The sequence below is a fragment of the Barbatula barbatula genome, assembly GCF_947034865.1.
Source record: "Barbatula barbatula genome assembly, chromosome: 7".
Taxonomy (NCBI): Eukaryota; Metazoa; Chordata; class Actinopteri; order Cypriniformes; family Nemacheilidae; genus Barbatula; species Barbatula barbatula.
The window spans coordinates 15,386,432-15,399,562 of record NC_136770.1 but is presented as its reverse complement, the minus strand read 5'-3'; the positions used below and the strand labels follow the sequence as shown (position 1 = coordinate 15,399,562).

Here is a 13,131-nt window from a genome sequence, read left to right as displayed (position 1 = left end):
ACCTCCCTGACAACCCATTCATCAAATCTGTCACTTTAGTACACACCTGCAAAGAACAGCTGCCATCTATTTGTTATGTTTTCACTGTGAGGTTTAACTGCCTGCTTAGCTTTTATTATAATAAGCGGAAAGTAACACAGCAGCTAGGGGTCATTTGCTCTATATCCTGTGGTTTGTTCCCCTTTCACTTTCAGTTGGCAGTCATATCACAGATACTTGACAATAACTTAATTACATAAATAACCACTGCTGATAACTTTGAGACAAATAATGCTAAATATATAAGCTTTTGTTTGAGGATTATAAAATAAAATAAACAAAGCTAAATATTTAAATGACAGATTATGCAATATAGTATATAGTTAGGATATGTAACATATATTTGCTAGGACATCAGAAAATTGGTTAAATTGCCTTTTTAAAGCGCAGAGGTTGTTAAGTGGCCTTGTTTGGTTTAAGAGAAAATGCTGAGTTGAACATTACACAAAACGGAGGAAAAGGAAATTGTTGTTCTGGGATCTGCTGAATGTGCACCATTGTTATTTTCTGTGAATCAACATGACACAAAACCATTATTTTGAAGATTAAACTACTTAACAGTAGACATCATGAATGTATTGATAAAAACAGCGAGGGATCAAATCATTCATGTAAAAACTAACTTAATAGTACTGTAGTTCACTGAAATTTGAAAATAGATTCAAGAAATTTGAAAATACTCTGCCATCTGAGATGAACTGCTACATATTGACGGCTAAATAAGCTTAACATTTTTTTTCTCACAATCCAATGGTTTCGCTTATCTACTGGAGTCATTGTATTCATTTAATGGTAAATGTGCTTTTTTGACCTTTGACATGTTTTCTTCCATATAAGAAGATAACGTTACGGCATTTCAATATGTGCAAATGTGTCTGTTTCAAGTCATTTACATCATGGGATGACATGAGGGTGAATAACGTTTGAGTGACCTATTGCTTCCCAACAAAAATATGGGAATTCATACATTTCTGTTTGCTTCCATCAGTTTGACATCTAGACATTGGAAGCAGTAATAGGGCTTCAAACAGCTTCAAAACAAGCTCATGAGTGATTGAGACACGTTTAAAGCATTTGTCTTTAAAAAGTCATCAGAAAGCCACCCAAAAATACAACTGTTTTAATGTACACTGTGAACGATTGACACTGACGTCAGTGTGATTTACAATAATTTTTAAGACACTATAACATTGCTTATGAACATTAGATGTACTGTACGTATGTGTTGTGTCCTCATCCCCGGCATTTTCCTCAGCAGGCGTTTCTGCTGAGTAGCCTATCAGTGTGTGCGTGTATCTTTAAAAGCCTGAGCTGCTGGTTGCTGTGTGATGCATCCGCCTCATTTTCTCTCTGGCTACCTGACGCAGCCAGTGTGGAAACCCAGCATCCTGCACCATGGAGGCGGCCGCAGCACCAAAGCCGTCGACAGCATATATACTCGGACACGGCTCACTTTTTCCTATTTTAATCTTCATTGTAAGCCAATGCTGTCGGATAAGAGCAGATGACGGCGGCATGGAGGAACTTGCCACGGAGAAAGAGGCAGAGGAAAGTCACAGGCAGGACAGCGTGAATTTACTCACATTCATTTTGCTTTTGACACTCACCATCCTCACGATATGGCTCTTCAAACACAGAAGAGTGCGTTTCCTGCACGAAACCGGACTGGCGATGATATACGGTGAGACATGCGTGTTTTCAAAGGCAACGAAACGCGTTAAGAGGTCGGATGTGGCTTTAAACCTACTTAGCTGCCTAACGTTACCTAGGCAGGATTTTGAGACCCGTCCAAGCTGACTCGTTTGTAGACATGACGAGCACATCTTTTTGGTGCATTTAACGTTGCTGTCTATGCAGAGAGCATGCATGCTAGGACTTGAGACACAGCCATCGTGTAAACGCTTAGCTAAGCCTTATATGAATGAACCTCTGTAGCCGCTTGCTAGCTTGAACCATTGCTAATGGAAACCTGACCGACCGTATATCACTATATGACAATAGTATTGCGGAGTGATTGTTTTGATGGATGTAGAATAGTTTTCTTGAATGTTACAAAATCAGACACACACTGGATTTACATGCAACACATGCAATGTATTGGCGTTGCATAATGTCTTGTATGTGTAGGAAGTTATCATTGAATTCCTCATGATGACATGTTCTATAAGGTTATAGACATGTCATATGATGAAACTAAGATATTGTACACGTGCTTGACAGTTTACTGGAATGTTGAGTGTGAAGTTTTCTGTCTGACATATTTGCATTGGTCACAAATCCACTTTCTTACTTTATTTGTCGTTTTATCACTGTGCTGCCACTACAGTCATGGTAATTGGAATTGCGTTTTTGATATATTAGGGAATTGAAAAATGAAACATTCCAGTCCGGGGAAATAATAAAGCATCAGACATTTAGTACTGTGAATATAGTGTTGTTATCATGCTGCGCAAATATTTTATAAGGATATCACAAACAACTGAAACGTCATGTAAATAAAATGTGTAAGCCCTGAATAATGCACGGCACAGTCTACGTTTACTTTGAAGTTTATTTTGCCTTCAGTAAAAACGAGATCTCTCATCATCGGATGGATACTTTAATTTAAAATACATAAGTATTGCTTAGACTGGTTTTAAGTCAATTTACTGAGTTATGGTTGTTATTTTTGCGGGTTGTTAAGATTTATGAAGCTATTTGTTTTATTGGCCTGTCTGATTTAGTTAAACATTCCTTTTGCCAAAGGCTACTTTAACAGACAGTGTTTTGACTGTTTCATTTGCAGTAAAGCATGCAAGGCTATGAGCTTTTCTGCAAAGTCTGTTATTAGAATCTGGACAAAATTTGAATATTCTGATCTTTTCAATATTAAAGAAAATTAAGTAAATACCTTTCTTTCTTCAGTCGGACATAAGTTGAGTCATTTTAAAGATGTCCTGTTCCAAGCTTGGCAATTGGCCCCTTTCTAAAGCCTCAAACGCATATATATCCGCACAAAACTGTACTTTGTGATTCCTTGTATAACATAGAGACGTGCTCAAATGAGTTGGTTACCTTACAGCTCATTGAAATAGTGCTTCATTCCTCCTGAAGAGTGATATAATTAAAAGATTGTATCATGTATACTTGCATGTCTTTAGTATGTCATAGAATAAAGCAAAGAAGCTGTGGAAAGTGATGAATTATTGCTTATTCTAAAAGGGTCCGGACACATTTGTTGGTACCCCTTAGAAAAGAGAATACATAATTGGATAATAGTGATATTTAAGTCTGAGGAGCTAAGAAAGAAAGAAAATAATAGACAAGCATGGTAAAGGTAAAGGTTACAAGACCATCTCCAAGCAGCTTGATGTTCATGGGACAACTGTTGCAAATATTATTAAGAATGAACCCAGTATTATACACTGGCTTCATATATCTCAAGGATAAATCTCATTGGTTCTCGGGTGTCTGATATTCACGTTGCGTTGTGTCTGGTTCCTGATTTAAGTCAAACCTTTAAATGATGATAAGACCATTTTGACGGGTATCGTTGTCTATCATGGTTCACAGCCCTAAATTAGACAATTATTATAATAATCCTGTCTCATTTTTTTATTATGCCAACCTTCAAAAGGACCACATTCAACAAGTTGACATCTGCTATAAAAGCCTGGGAATGCAGTGTAACTGTACAGTCTTACTTGTCAGGTTAAGATGTGCAGAATACGTCTACACAGTATACAGTTTATAGTCAAATGTACAGATGTAAAAAAGGCAGTATGGTGCAAAATAATTTTAAAAGCCATATGTTTTTATGATAATTTTCAAGGTTCCATCACAACGTTTTGCTTTTGTCATTAATGAACTTGGATGCTTCTGACCAAAGCAAATTTTTACATGGTCAAGGCCAGTTTTGCTGTATTACTTCCTGAATAGACTAACCTGGCTCTTTTACTCTTGTGCTGCCCTATCCATCAAGTGTTAGGCCTTCCCGTGTGTAATTAGCTTTCATAGTATGCCTCATTCTACTCATCATTAGTTAATCATTTGTCTATCATCGATGTGTCTCTTGGAGATGCATAATGCACAGCAACATAAAGCAGGTTCCAATCCAAGTCATGTGTCGCTGCATTAAACCTACCTGCTTGGCTCAGGGTTGTATTTTTTTTCCATTTTAAATGGCGCTTGACACGCTCTCGCAAATGAGACATCTGCTGACGTATTGGACAGAGGCCTGTGTTACTACGGTTGGCATGATTCTACACACATTGTGTACTATTGGAAAGTATGTTGCAAATGGCTGTTAGGGGCTTTCTGCCTTTCCATTTCCATCTCTGGAGAGCATCAGACGCTCCCGGTAATTTTGTCAAGCTGTGGTGTACTGCTTGTACTCAACTGTACGTTGGAAGACCAACACTAAGCTGCATTAGTCTGATTCTGATTGGACGAGAGATGTCTGAGGTCACTCATTGTCTTTGCCCGTTTCTAAATTTATGAATTGTAGATTGGAGTATTTGGAAAACTTGTTTGATAACAGTCAATATTATTATTTTTTAAACGTTTTATGTGTACTCTCAGCTCATTTAACATATTTTCAGTTTTCCTCCCAAATTTAACTTTTATAAAGTGAGCTTCTGTTGTTGTGATACTGTATGTGTTAGGTACTTTTAAAATTAGGTTGTGCGAAAGGTGGTTTTCACAACCTTTTTTGTGTTTTTTTTATCTTTAGCCCATACACTGTGTGCTCTTGTCTTCCCCTGGTACTGGTATGGAAATACCCTCCAACTGATTTCACACAGCACGTTTACTCTTTGGCATCACAGAAATTTACAGGGTAAATGCACAAGTAGCAAATGGGCTGTAATGGAAGTGATATTTTGCATTTGATATTTTGTTATGGAGGTGACATTAACAAAAGCTTGGCGAATGTATAATGTACTGAACAATGTGTTTATATTTGTTGGTAGAGTCTAAACATCTTCAAAATATCCGTTTTTGCTATGCAATAGTTTCCTTTTTTGATAAATAGTGAAATAAACCTGTGTTATGGATGCGATAAAGAAAATACGTTTTTGAGAGACAGCATAAGCTACTTTGTAGCATTTCTAGGAATTTAAATGTACAAACCAGAAACAATAATAACCAATAAAAACGTGGCTCTTTGATGGCCCTATATTGAACATAAAGTACTTGATATATTTACATTTTCATGTGTCTCTTAATGAGGAATATGTACTGTTAAAACTTTGAGATCTCACATTGGGTGTTTAAATCACTAAATGTTGACATCTGTGCTATCAATATTGTAAAAATGTTATTTGTTGAAGGAAAGGTTGACTTCTGCATGAAATTCCCCATATATTATTTCACTTTCAGTTCATTAACATTGATAAAGCAACGCTCTACCCGTTGAGCTATAGGATTTTTTTTCAGAATAACACCTTGTATCACTTCTTTTATATCTTTCAGTACTTCGGGAAAAGGGAACTCCCTCTCTAAAGCATCAACGTCATTGGTTAAGCCAGACTTTAACAGGTTAAACTCCACAAAGTGTTTACAGTCTTTAGGGAAAACTACTTACAGATATTTTACTTTGTTACAATACTTTCACACTTAAATGTGAAAAGACAACCCTCTTAAGAATGTCCTTTTTTTGCAGAGTAAGACACTTAAGAAGAATTTTGTCTTGTCTTCTAGTAAAAATACCTTAAATAGGGATGTAACAATATTATTTTATAAAAGGGATTTTAGGTCACTTGAGTCATCTCATACTATAATCATAAACGTTGCTTGGAGGATAAAGAAGAGAGGATGCTTTATGGCACGGGTCAAAGTCATCATTTGTTGTTTAAAATATTTAATAAAATATTGTACAGTGAGATTTTATATTGTTATATAGAGCGATGAGCTTTGGAAGAAATCCGTGCGTTTCAGAGAGGCGGAGCAAAGAGGAGGTCCAAACATTGGCGCTATGTGTAAAATACAGCGTTTTTGAACCTTAAATCGTGTGATCACATTGCATTACATCTAAAACAAACGATAATATTCATTTTAGCCAGTTTATTTTTCTCTCCCCATTGTTTTGCTTTTATAAAACAAGACTAAATATCTTTGGTCACTTTTCGTGTCCAGAAAATGTATCATGATTTTAGAATGTTAAGATATTTTTACTAAAAAACAATACAAAAATGCCTAGTAAGAATGTAATATTTTGCAGTGTCAGTAGGGCTGGCAAAGGTATCGCGATACGATACATATCACGCTAGATAAGTCCCAATACAATTTATTGCAATGTATTTCGATACAAATGATAATAAAAAATACCCAAGGTGGTCCAGAGCAAGCAGTATTTTTTTTAACATCCCAATACCCACCAATAGAAAACACACCAGTAGAGTTTCAATTAAAACCAGTACATTTCCTATTATACCCATCTGATCACTCCCGCTTGAGACAATGGCTGTATGCACTGTATGTGATGTTAAAACGTAACACAAACGAAGATATCTGGAAGAATAAGTAGTAACCAAACAGATCTCATCCTTTATTCACTCCCATAGTATTTATTTTCCCTGGCACTAAAAGGGGATGAGGTCTGTTTGGTTAATACTTATTCTTCCAGATATCTTCGTTTGTGTTTAGCAGAGAAAAGTAATGTAAACAAGTTATGAACAACCTGAGGGTGAGTAAATGATGACAGAAATTTCTGGATGAACTGTCCGTTTAACATTTGTGTGATCAAAGTTTTTGGTTTGTGTACTATATATGTATGTTAGTGCTTTATCATCTTTTCTCCGTCTGTGGGCAGGTCTGTTGGTGGGGGTTATTTTGCGGTATGGCATCCCCTCCACCAGCTACCATAACAAAACTCCTCCAAGCTGCTCTCTGAAGCAGGGCCCTGTCAGCACACTGCTCCTCAACGTTAGCGGAAAGTTTTTCGAGTACGCTCTCAAGGGGGAGATCAACTCCAGAGAGATCCATAATGTGGAGCAGAATGATATGCTGCGCAAGGTACACACACACACACACAACTATACAAACACTGACGTGTGATACATTGGCAGTACAGGTTAAACATGCTACGTGTTCTTTTTGAGGTGTATCAAATGAATGACATAACTTTAATGAATGAATTTTGTGTAAATTTCCTCTAACTACTCAATGTAATAAATAATATGAAACCTACAGTTAAAATACTCTAATAAAATGTTTAATTCATCTACTATTTGCTTGCAGTTGACATTTGACCCAGAGGTGTTCTTCAACATTCTTCTACCTCCCATCATATTTCACGGGGGATACAGCCTGAAGAAGGTACGAGTGACAGCTTTCGCTTCACCTGTTCAGTAGGGTATTCATCTCTGAAAGCTCTTCTTTATCTCTGTTCATTTTCATATTGTGAGACCTGATATCTGTTCTCTCACTGTGCTCGAGTGGAAGTTTAACCCCGGGGCAGATGTGTGATTCAGACCACGTCTCTGTGATTTGAGTGTGATTGGCACCTTCTGAAGTGCGTCATTGTTTAAATTATTCTGGGCTTATTTGAACACGCAGTCAGACCTTGACCTTTGTGTGACCAGATCGGTTTTAGTGTTTAGCATTATTGCTCTTCATGACCTCTTAATCAATGGCTTACAGTGTTTCTGGAGCCTATTTATGGAACTATCACAAAGCTCATTGGCGCACAAACCGTTCTGGTATGAAGACCTATGAATTAGCCACATACAGTATCTGCTTGCGTATTTCCCCCTTTTGTGTATTGTTGCTTCAGCAGCGTGTCAGGTGAATATCATGTGGGTTCTGGTTTAATAGGAATAGTTCACCTTCGAATTGAACATTCTTTCACTTTGCAAAGGCCCTCTTGTCATTTCAAACCTGCATGTCTGTCTTTCTTTTGCAGAACACAGAAGATATTTTTCAAGGTCGGCAACTGTTGGTCCCCTTTATTTTTGTGTCCATACAGTAGATGTCAATGGGGAGGTTTTTTGGTTACCAAACAGTATACTTTAGTGTTTACTACAGTTTATACATTTACTACAAGTTAATTATTTCATCATCTGCTTCAAATTAGGTTTCTTTTATTTTGGTGGGTCGTCGCAAAGACGCTTGAGTTTTGTGTGTTTGACACTAGCTTCACTTAAACGCTGAAATGCTCGTAAAATAAATTCTGTGGATGAAGTTCATGGACTCGTATAGTAAGATACAGACAGGTCACTTGTAACATGTTAAAGCGTGCAGTTTATTCACTCAAAGACATGCAGAGTAGAACATATTTAAATAGTATAAGTCCGCTTTTGTGATTCCTTCCATGTCTTCCCACATCTCGCAGATCTTGATGCCGCTGGAAACGAAATAATTACTAGTGCGAAATAAAACTGCTGCTCTCTGTATGTTTTTTCAGTCATCTCTGGTCGCACTCATATGTACATTGCATGAATTTATTTCATCTATTCGAATGAATTATCTGAAAAAGCTAATATATTTAGCCAGGGTGTATGGCTGGGTAAATGTGTATGCTTTTTTAGATATTTCTTGAAGAAATCAGGACAGAAGTGGACAAAATGGACAGATTACAGCAGCAGGTGTAAACGGGGATGTGCCTTTCACCCACTTGTGATCCGATCGACCAAAACACATCTTCATATAAATAAATAAAAAATTATATTGAAGGTGAACTGGCCCTTTATGAAGCTTCACATAGTGCTGAGGAAGTGAGAGGAACGGGTTTATGCCAGCTGTGTTTCTGTATTAAACGGATCACACGCAGCCTACATTGTTTCTCTTCTTTGTAACTCATTAGCCTAGACTTAAAAAGAATGGCGGAACCTTCAAATAACTACTTAAAACCCATCTCTTCTGTGAATACTTGACAGACAAATGAAAAAAAATAACTTTTGTTGAAACTAGTAACTTTGTATTAGCACCTAATGTACTATTGCTCTTTTATGACAAATCGCTTATTGCTCCCTGAACTCTTTGTAAGTCGCTTTGGATAAAAGCGTCTGCTAAATGACAAAATGTAAATGTAGGACCATGTTTCTTGGGTCAGGAAGAGCGACCAAAGGGATCAGGCTGTGGTTTTATTTATTTGTGAAATAGATTTGGAGTAAATTTGTGATGTTACAGGGTTAGAAGGTAAAATGTCATGTTTTAGACTGTTGTTGCAGAACTAGTGACTGAAGTATTTGTTTCTTTGGATGTACCCTAACCCTTCTCTTTCACACTAAGAACGGCATTTGTGTTGGCCTGCCGCAGATCCGCCACAGCGATGGCAAGAATGTGAAATTGGTCAAATGATTGATCATTTCTAGAATTATATTATTATTTATTATTATTATTATAGTCCAATTAATTGTAATAAATTGATATTAAATAAATTGTTGCATATTCTGAAAAGTGTGACCAAGGTGTTGGTTATTTTACGTCAACATCCATTCAAGTTAGTACGGACTATGGATTGGATTGCTTTTTCGAACCTCAGCGGAGTTCACTTACGCTGTAGCCCACTCCACCTTCATAGCTCGGAGGAAGTTCACCAATGTGCACCTGAGCTCAGAATGCAATTTCATGCTACCGAAATGAGCCGATCTCCGATGTCTTCGGCAGAAGAGCTGGTTTATAAGTGACCCTTTATTCTGTAAAGAACGGCTATAAATAAATGCTTTGACACTTGAATAGTTCCATATTTGCTCGGTCAAAACATTAATCTTAATGTGATAGTTTCGTGAAAATGTTTATTTGGTCATCATCTACTAGATATTTTGAAGAATATTGTTAACTGGCCCACACTCAATTGCATTGGTTTTTGTGTCCATACAATAGAAGTGAATGGGTGCCGCTGCTGTTCGGTAACAACTTTTTTCAAAATATCTTCTTTTGTGTTCCTCCAGAAGAAAGAAAGTCATACAGATTTAAGTTCAAGAGGTTGAGTAAATGATGACAGAATGTTCTTTTTTGGATGAACTATCCCTTTAGTGCCTTTTATGTACTGTAATTGAGTTCTAGATTGTTGATAGTTATTTCATTGATGTGAGGAACATGCGTCACAGTTTCAGTTCCTACTTTATGGTCACAGAAAACCCAGAGCAAGCAAACCGCAGGATCGGAGTTTACATTCAATTGCCGCACCATAAGAAACTTTGAAGGAGGGGTCTTAACATCAAATGATCCAGTAGTCATTGAGCTTTCGAGCAACACAGTGACTCAGCGTCCTGTGACTGATAATCACACAGAAAAATCTATGTGCTTTGACCTATAACGCACTCCAGATAGATATTTTTAGATAGATTTGCCAGGCTTAGTGTCAAGAAAAGAGTCTAGCTTCCTAACATTCTAAGATTTCTGTGCTAAATATAATTATACATTGTGCTAGGGATGCACGATAAATTATCTGCCATTTTGGTAACGGCTGACAAAACAATTTAGGCCGTCCTTCATATAAAACACAATACCGAGGTCCTGACTCCTTGTGGTCATTAAAGTTCCCATGGCACTTCTCTTTAATAGTAGGGGGTTTAGCTCCGTTGTCCTAACCAGAAATTTAGCATTTTGTTTCAGTCTTAGGGAATTTTCTATTCATATTTAGATACTCTACATTGGCCATATATGGGTTATCGGATTCCAATGTTTAAGAATTATCGGTTATCGTTATTGGCCAAAATTTACATATCTGTGCCTCAAATTGTGCCAGTGTTCTGATCTGGTTTCGTTAATAGTCCTGCTTCTGTATTATTGCTTTCATTACATTGTTTTTTGTATTTTTGGTTTTCTATACTACAGTATAATGCTGTTATATGCATACACTCTAAAACCTGCTGGGTTGTTTTTTACCCATTCTGGGTAAATGTTGGACAGAACACAATGCTGGGTTGACATCACCCATTGCTGGGTTTTCTTTACCCAACCATGAGGAAACAATCCAGCAGCTGGGTGTTCTGTGAGTTAAGAAACAACCCGGCAGTTTTTAGAATGTATGCATGTAAATACATTAAAGCTTTATAAATCTGACAAGAGAGATTATGTTGGATAGAAACATGCTCTTCCCTGTTCCCCCAGAGACATTTCTTTAGAAACCTGGGATCCATCATAACTTATGCTTTCCTGGGCACTGCCATTTCCTGTTTTGTCATTGGGTAAGTCCCCATAGTTTCTACATTCCCACAGTGGGGTAGTTGAGCTAACTTGTGACAGCTGTGTAAAAACTTTATCTTAAACTACAGTTTAACCTCTATAACGGTTTTAAATAAAAAACGCAATAAATGTATACCATTCATGCGGCTTTATATACAGCCGCGGAAAATATTAAGAGACCATTCCAAATTTCTTTTCTGTTATTTAAGACCCGTTTCTCTTGTTTTAATTTTCCGCAAATTAATCGAAAACTTAAGTTTTAAAGTTCCGGTATTAAAACAAAAATTATCATTTACCTAAATGCATCGCATAAATGGTAAATTCAGAGAAACCATCTGTATATATTGAATTATTTTATATACATATTCATTTAAACGTATGGTTTGTCAAACCTTCAAAGTTACTTGTCTAGTTGCATAATATGATGGCAGGTTTAGACATGTTTTTACGCGAACGTCGAATTCTTCTCATTTTCTGCCAGTTAAGCATGATGATGAATGACGGAAAATATTTTCTCATTGTTAAAATGCTCTCGGTGTAAACTACATGTACAAAGTATGGGTACACTCATTTTCACATTGTAGAATAACATCAAAGCCTTTAAAACTATGTAATTAAACACAAAATGTCTTAATACATTTTCCCCAAAACACACTAAACTGTCAAATTGTATTTGATGACTTCGTAACCATCCTAAAAAGATAACCTGACACGGAAACAATAACCACTGATGCAGACTGGTTCATTTATTAGACCACGCCCAGGTAGTTGTTCATAATGTGGTCAACTGTGGGTTAACATGACACCTCCTCCCATCAAACAAAGAAGTACTTATTGAAGCAGTAGGTTGAAATAGTTTCTGGTAATGTTACTTTCATCTAATAAGTCAAGTTTTTACAGATCCGGCCATAAAATGATTGATCTCGGATTAATGCAGTGTTTACACACACATTACACACAAGTCTGTGTAGTCATCTTCAGTTAAATGTTCATGCGAAATAGTTTTTCAAGTTGAGTGCACTGCACACAAATAAAAAAGCAGTTTTAGGTGTGAAAACAAAGTCTAGGTTTTGTGACCGTCTCTGAAACGTTCTGTTTTCTATTTTAGAAACCTCATGTATGGTGTGGTGAAACTGATGCAGATTTTGGGTCAACTTACTGACAAGTTTTACTACACCGACTGCCTCTTCTTCGGTGCCATCATATCTGCCACAGATCCAGGTACACATAACCAATATCATACTGACTGCAAAGTCAAAAAACCCTGGTAGCACTTTGGATGTTAACAGATTCTTTGTTTTGCGTGTATGATTTTAGTCACTGTGCTTGCAATCTTTAATGAGCTTAATGCCGACGGTGATCTCTATGCTCTGCTGTTCGGGGAAAGTGTCATGAATGACGCGGTCTCAATCGTCCTCTCTTCGTAAGTATTACTTTCTCGTTCCACTTCTGTTGCTGGAAAAATGAAAGTGAAATCACTGTTTTATCCACAGCAGTATGTGGGGTTTCCCAACTGTGTGTGTGTGTTGAGGAAATTTCTCACCGTGCTTTTGGAAAGTAGAAGCTAGGGCCTCTGCAGCACATTGTGATTCAGACCGTCTAATGGAACTTTGACTCCCCCTTTTGGACAAAATAACCATAAGCTTTTCTGTACTGATATGTAGTCAAAATGTCACAGCAGAAGTATTTACGTACAGTTTGGTAGGATGTACAGTGTTTAGACTAACATTTATTCAATGTGCTTTCTTCTTTATATAATATGATCAGAATGTTATCTCAAACCCCTTTTATGCAGTCTAAAGTTTTTCAGTTTTTTATATATTTAATATAATAATTGTTATAGATATTTAAATTCATAAAAAGTAAAAAATATGTCATTTAATAAACTGGGGTGCCTGAAATAAACTTTAAATGACATGTTTTTGTCATACATTTTCGTTTTTTGTAATTTTATGTTTTTTGACTGCATTTAAAAAGGAT

At 36.7% G+C, this 13,131-nt stretch overlaps 1 protein-coding gene across 2 annotated transcripts in view; it reads left to right on the top strand.

Moving 5' to 3' along the window:
• Positions 1–1,366: 1,366 nt before the first annotated feature.
• Positions 1,367–13,131, top strand: part of slc9a7 (solute carrier family 9 member 7) — a 39,832-nt gene continuing 28,067 nt past the window's right edge. For both annotated transcript variants that reach the window (XM_079460777.1, XM_079460776.1), the window contains exons 1-6: positions 1,367–1,720; positions 6,830–7,032; positions 7,258–7,335; positions 11,077–11,153; positions 12,260–12,372; positions 12,469–12,574. In XM_079460777.1, the coding sequence (XP_079316903.1) occupies positions 1,435–1,720; positions 6,830–7,032; positions 7,258–7,335; positions 11,077–11,153; positions 12,260–12,372; positions 12,469–12,574 (863 nt within the window). In that variant the 5' untranslated portion in view covers positions 1,367–1,434. The remainder of the gene's footprint in view (positions 1,721–6,829; positions 7,033–7,257; positions 7,336–11,076; positions 11,154–12,259; positions 12,373–12,468; positions 12,575–13,131) is intronic.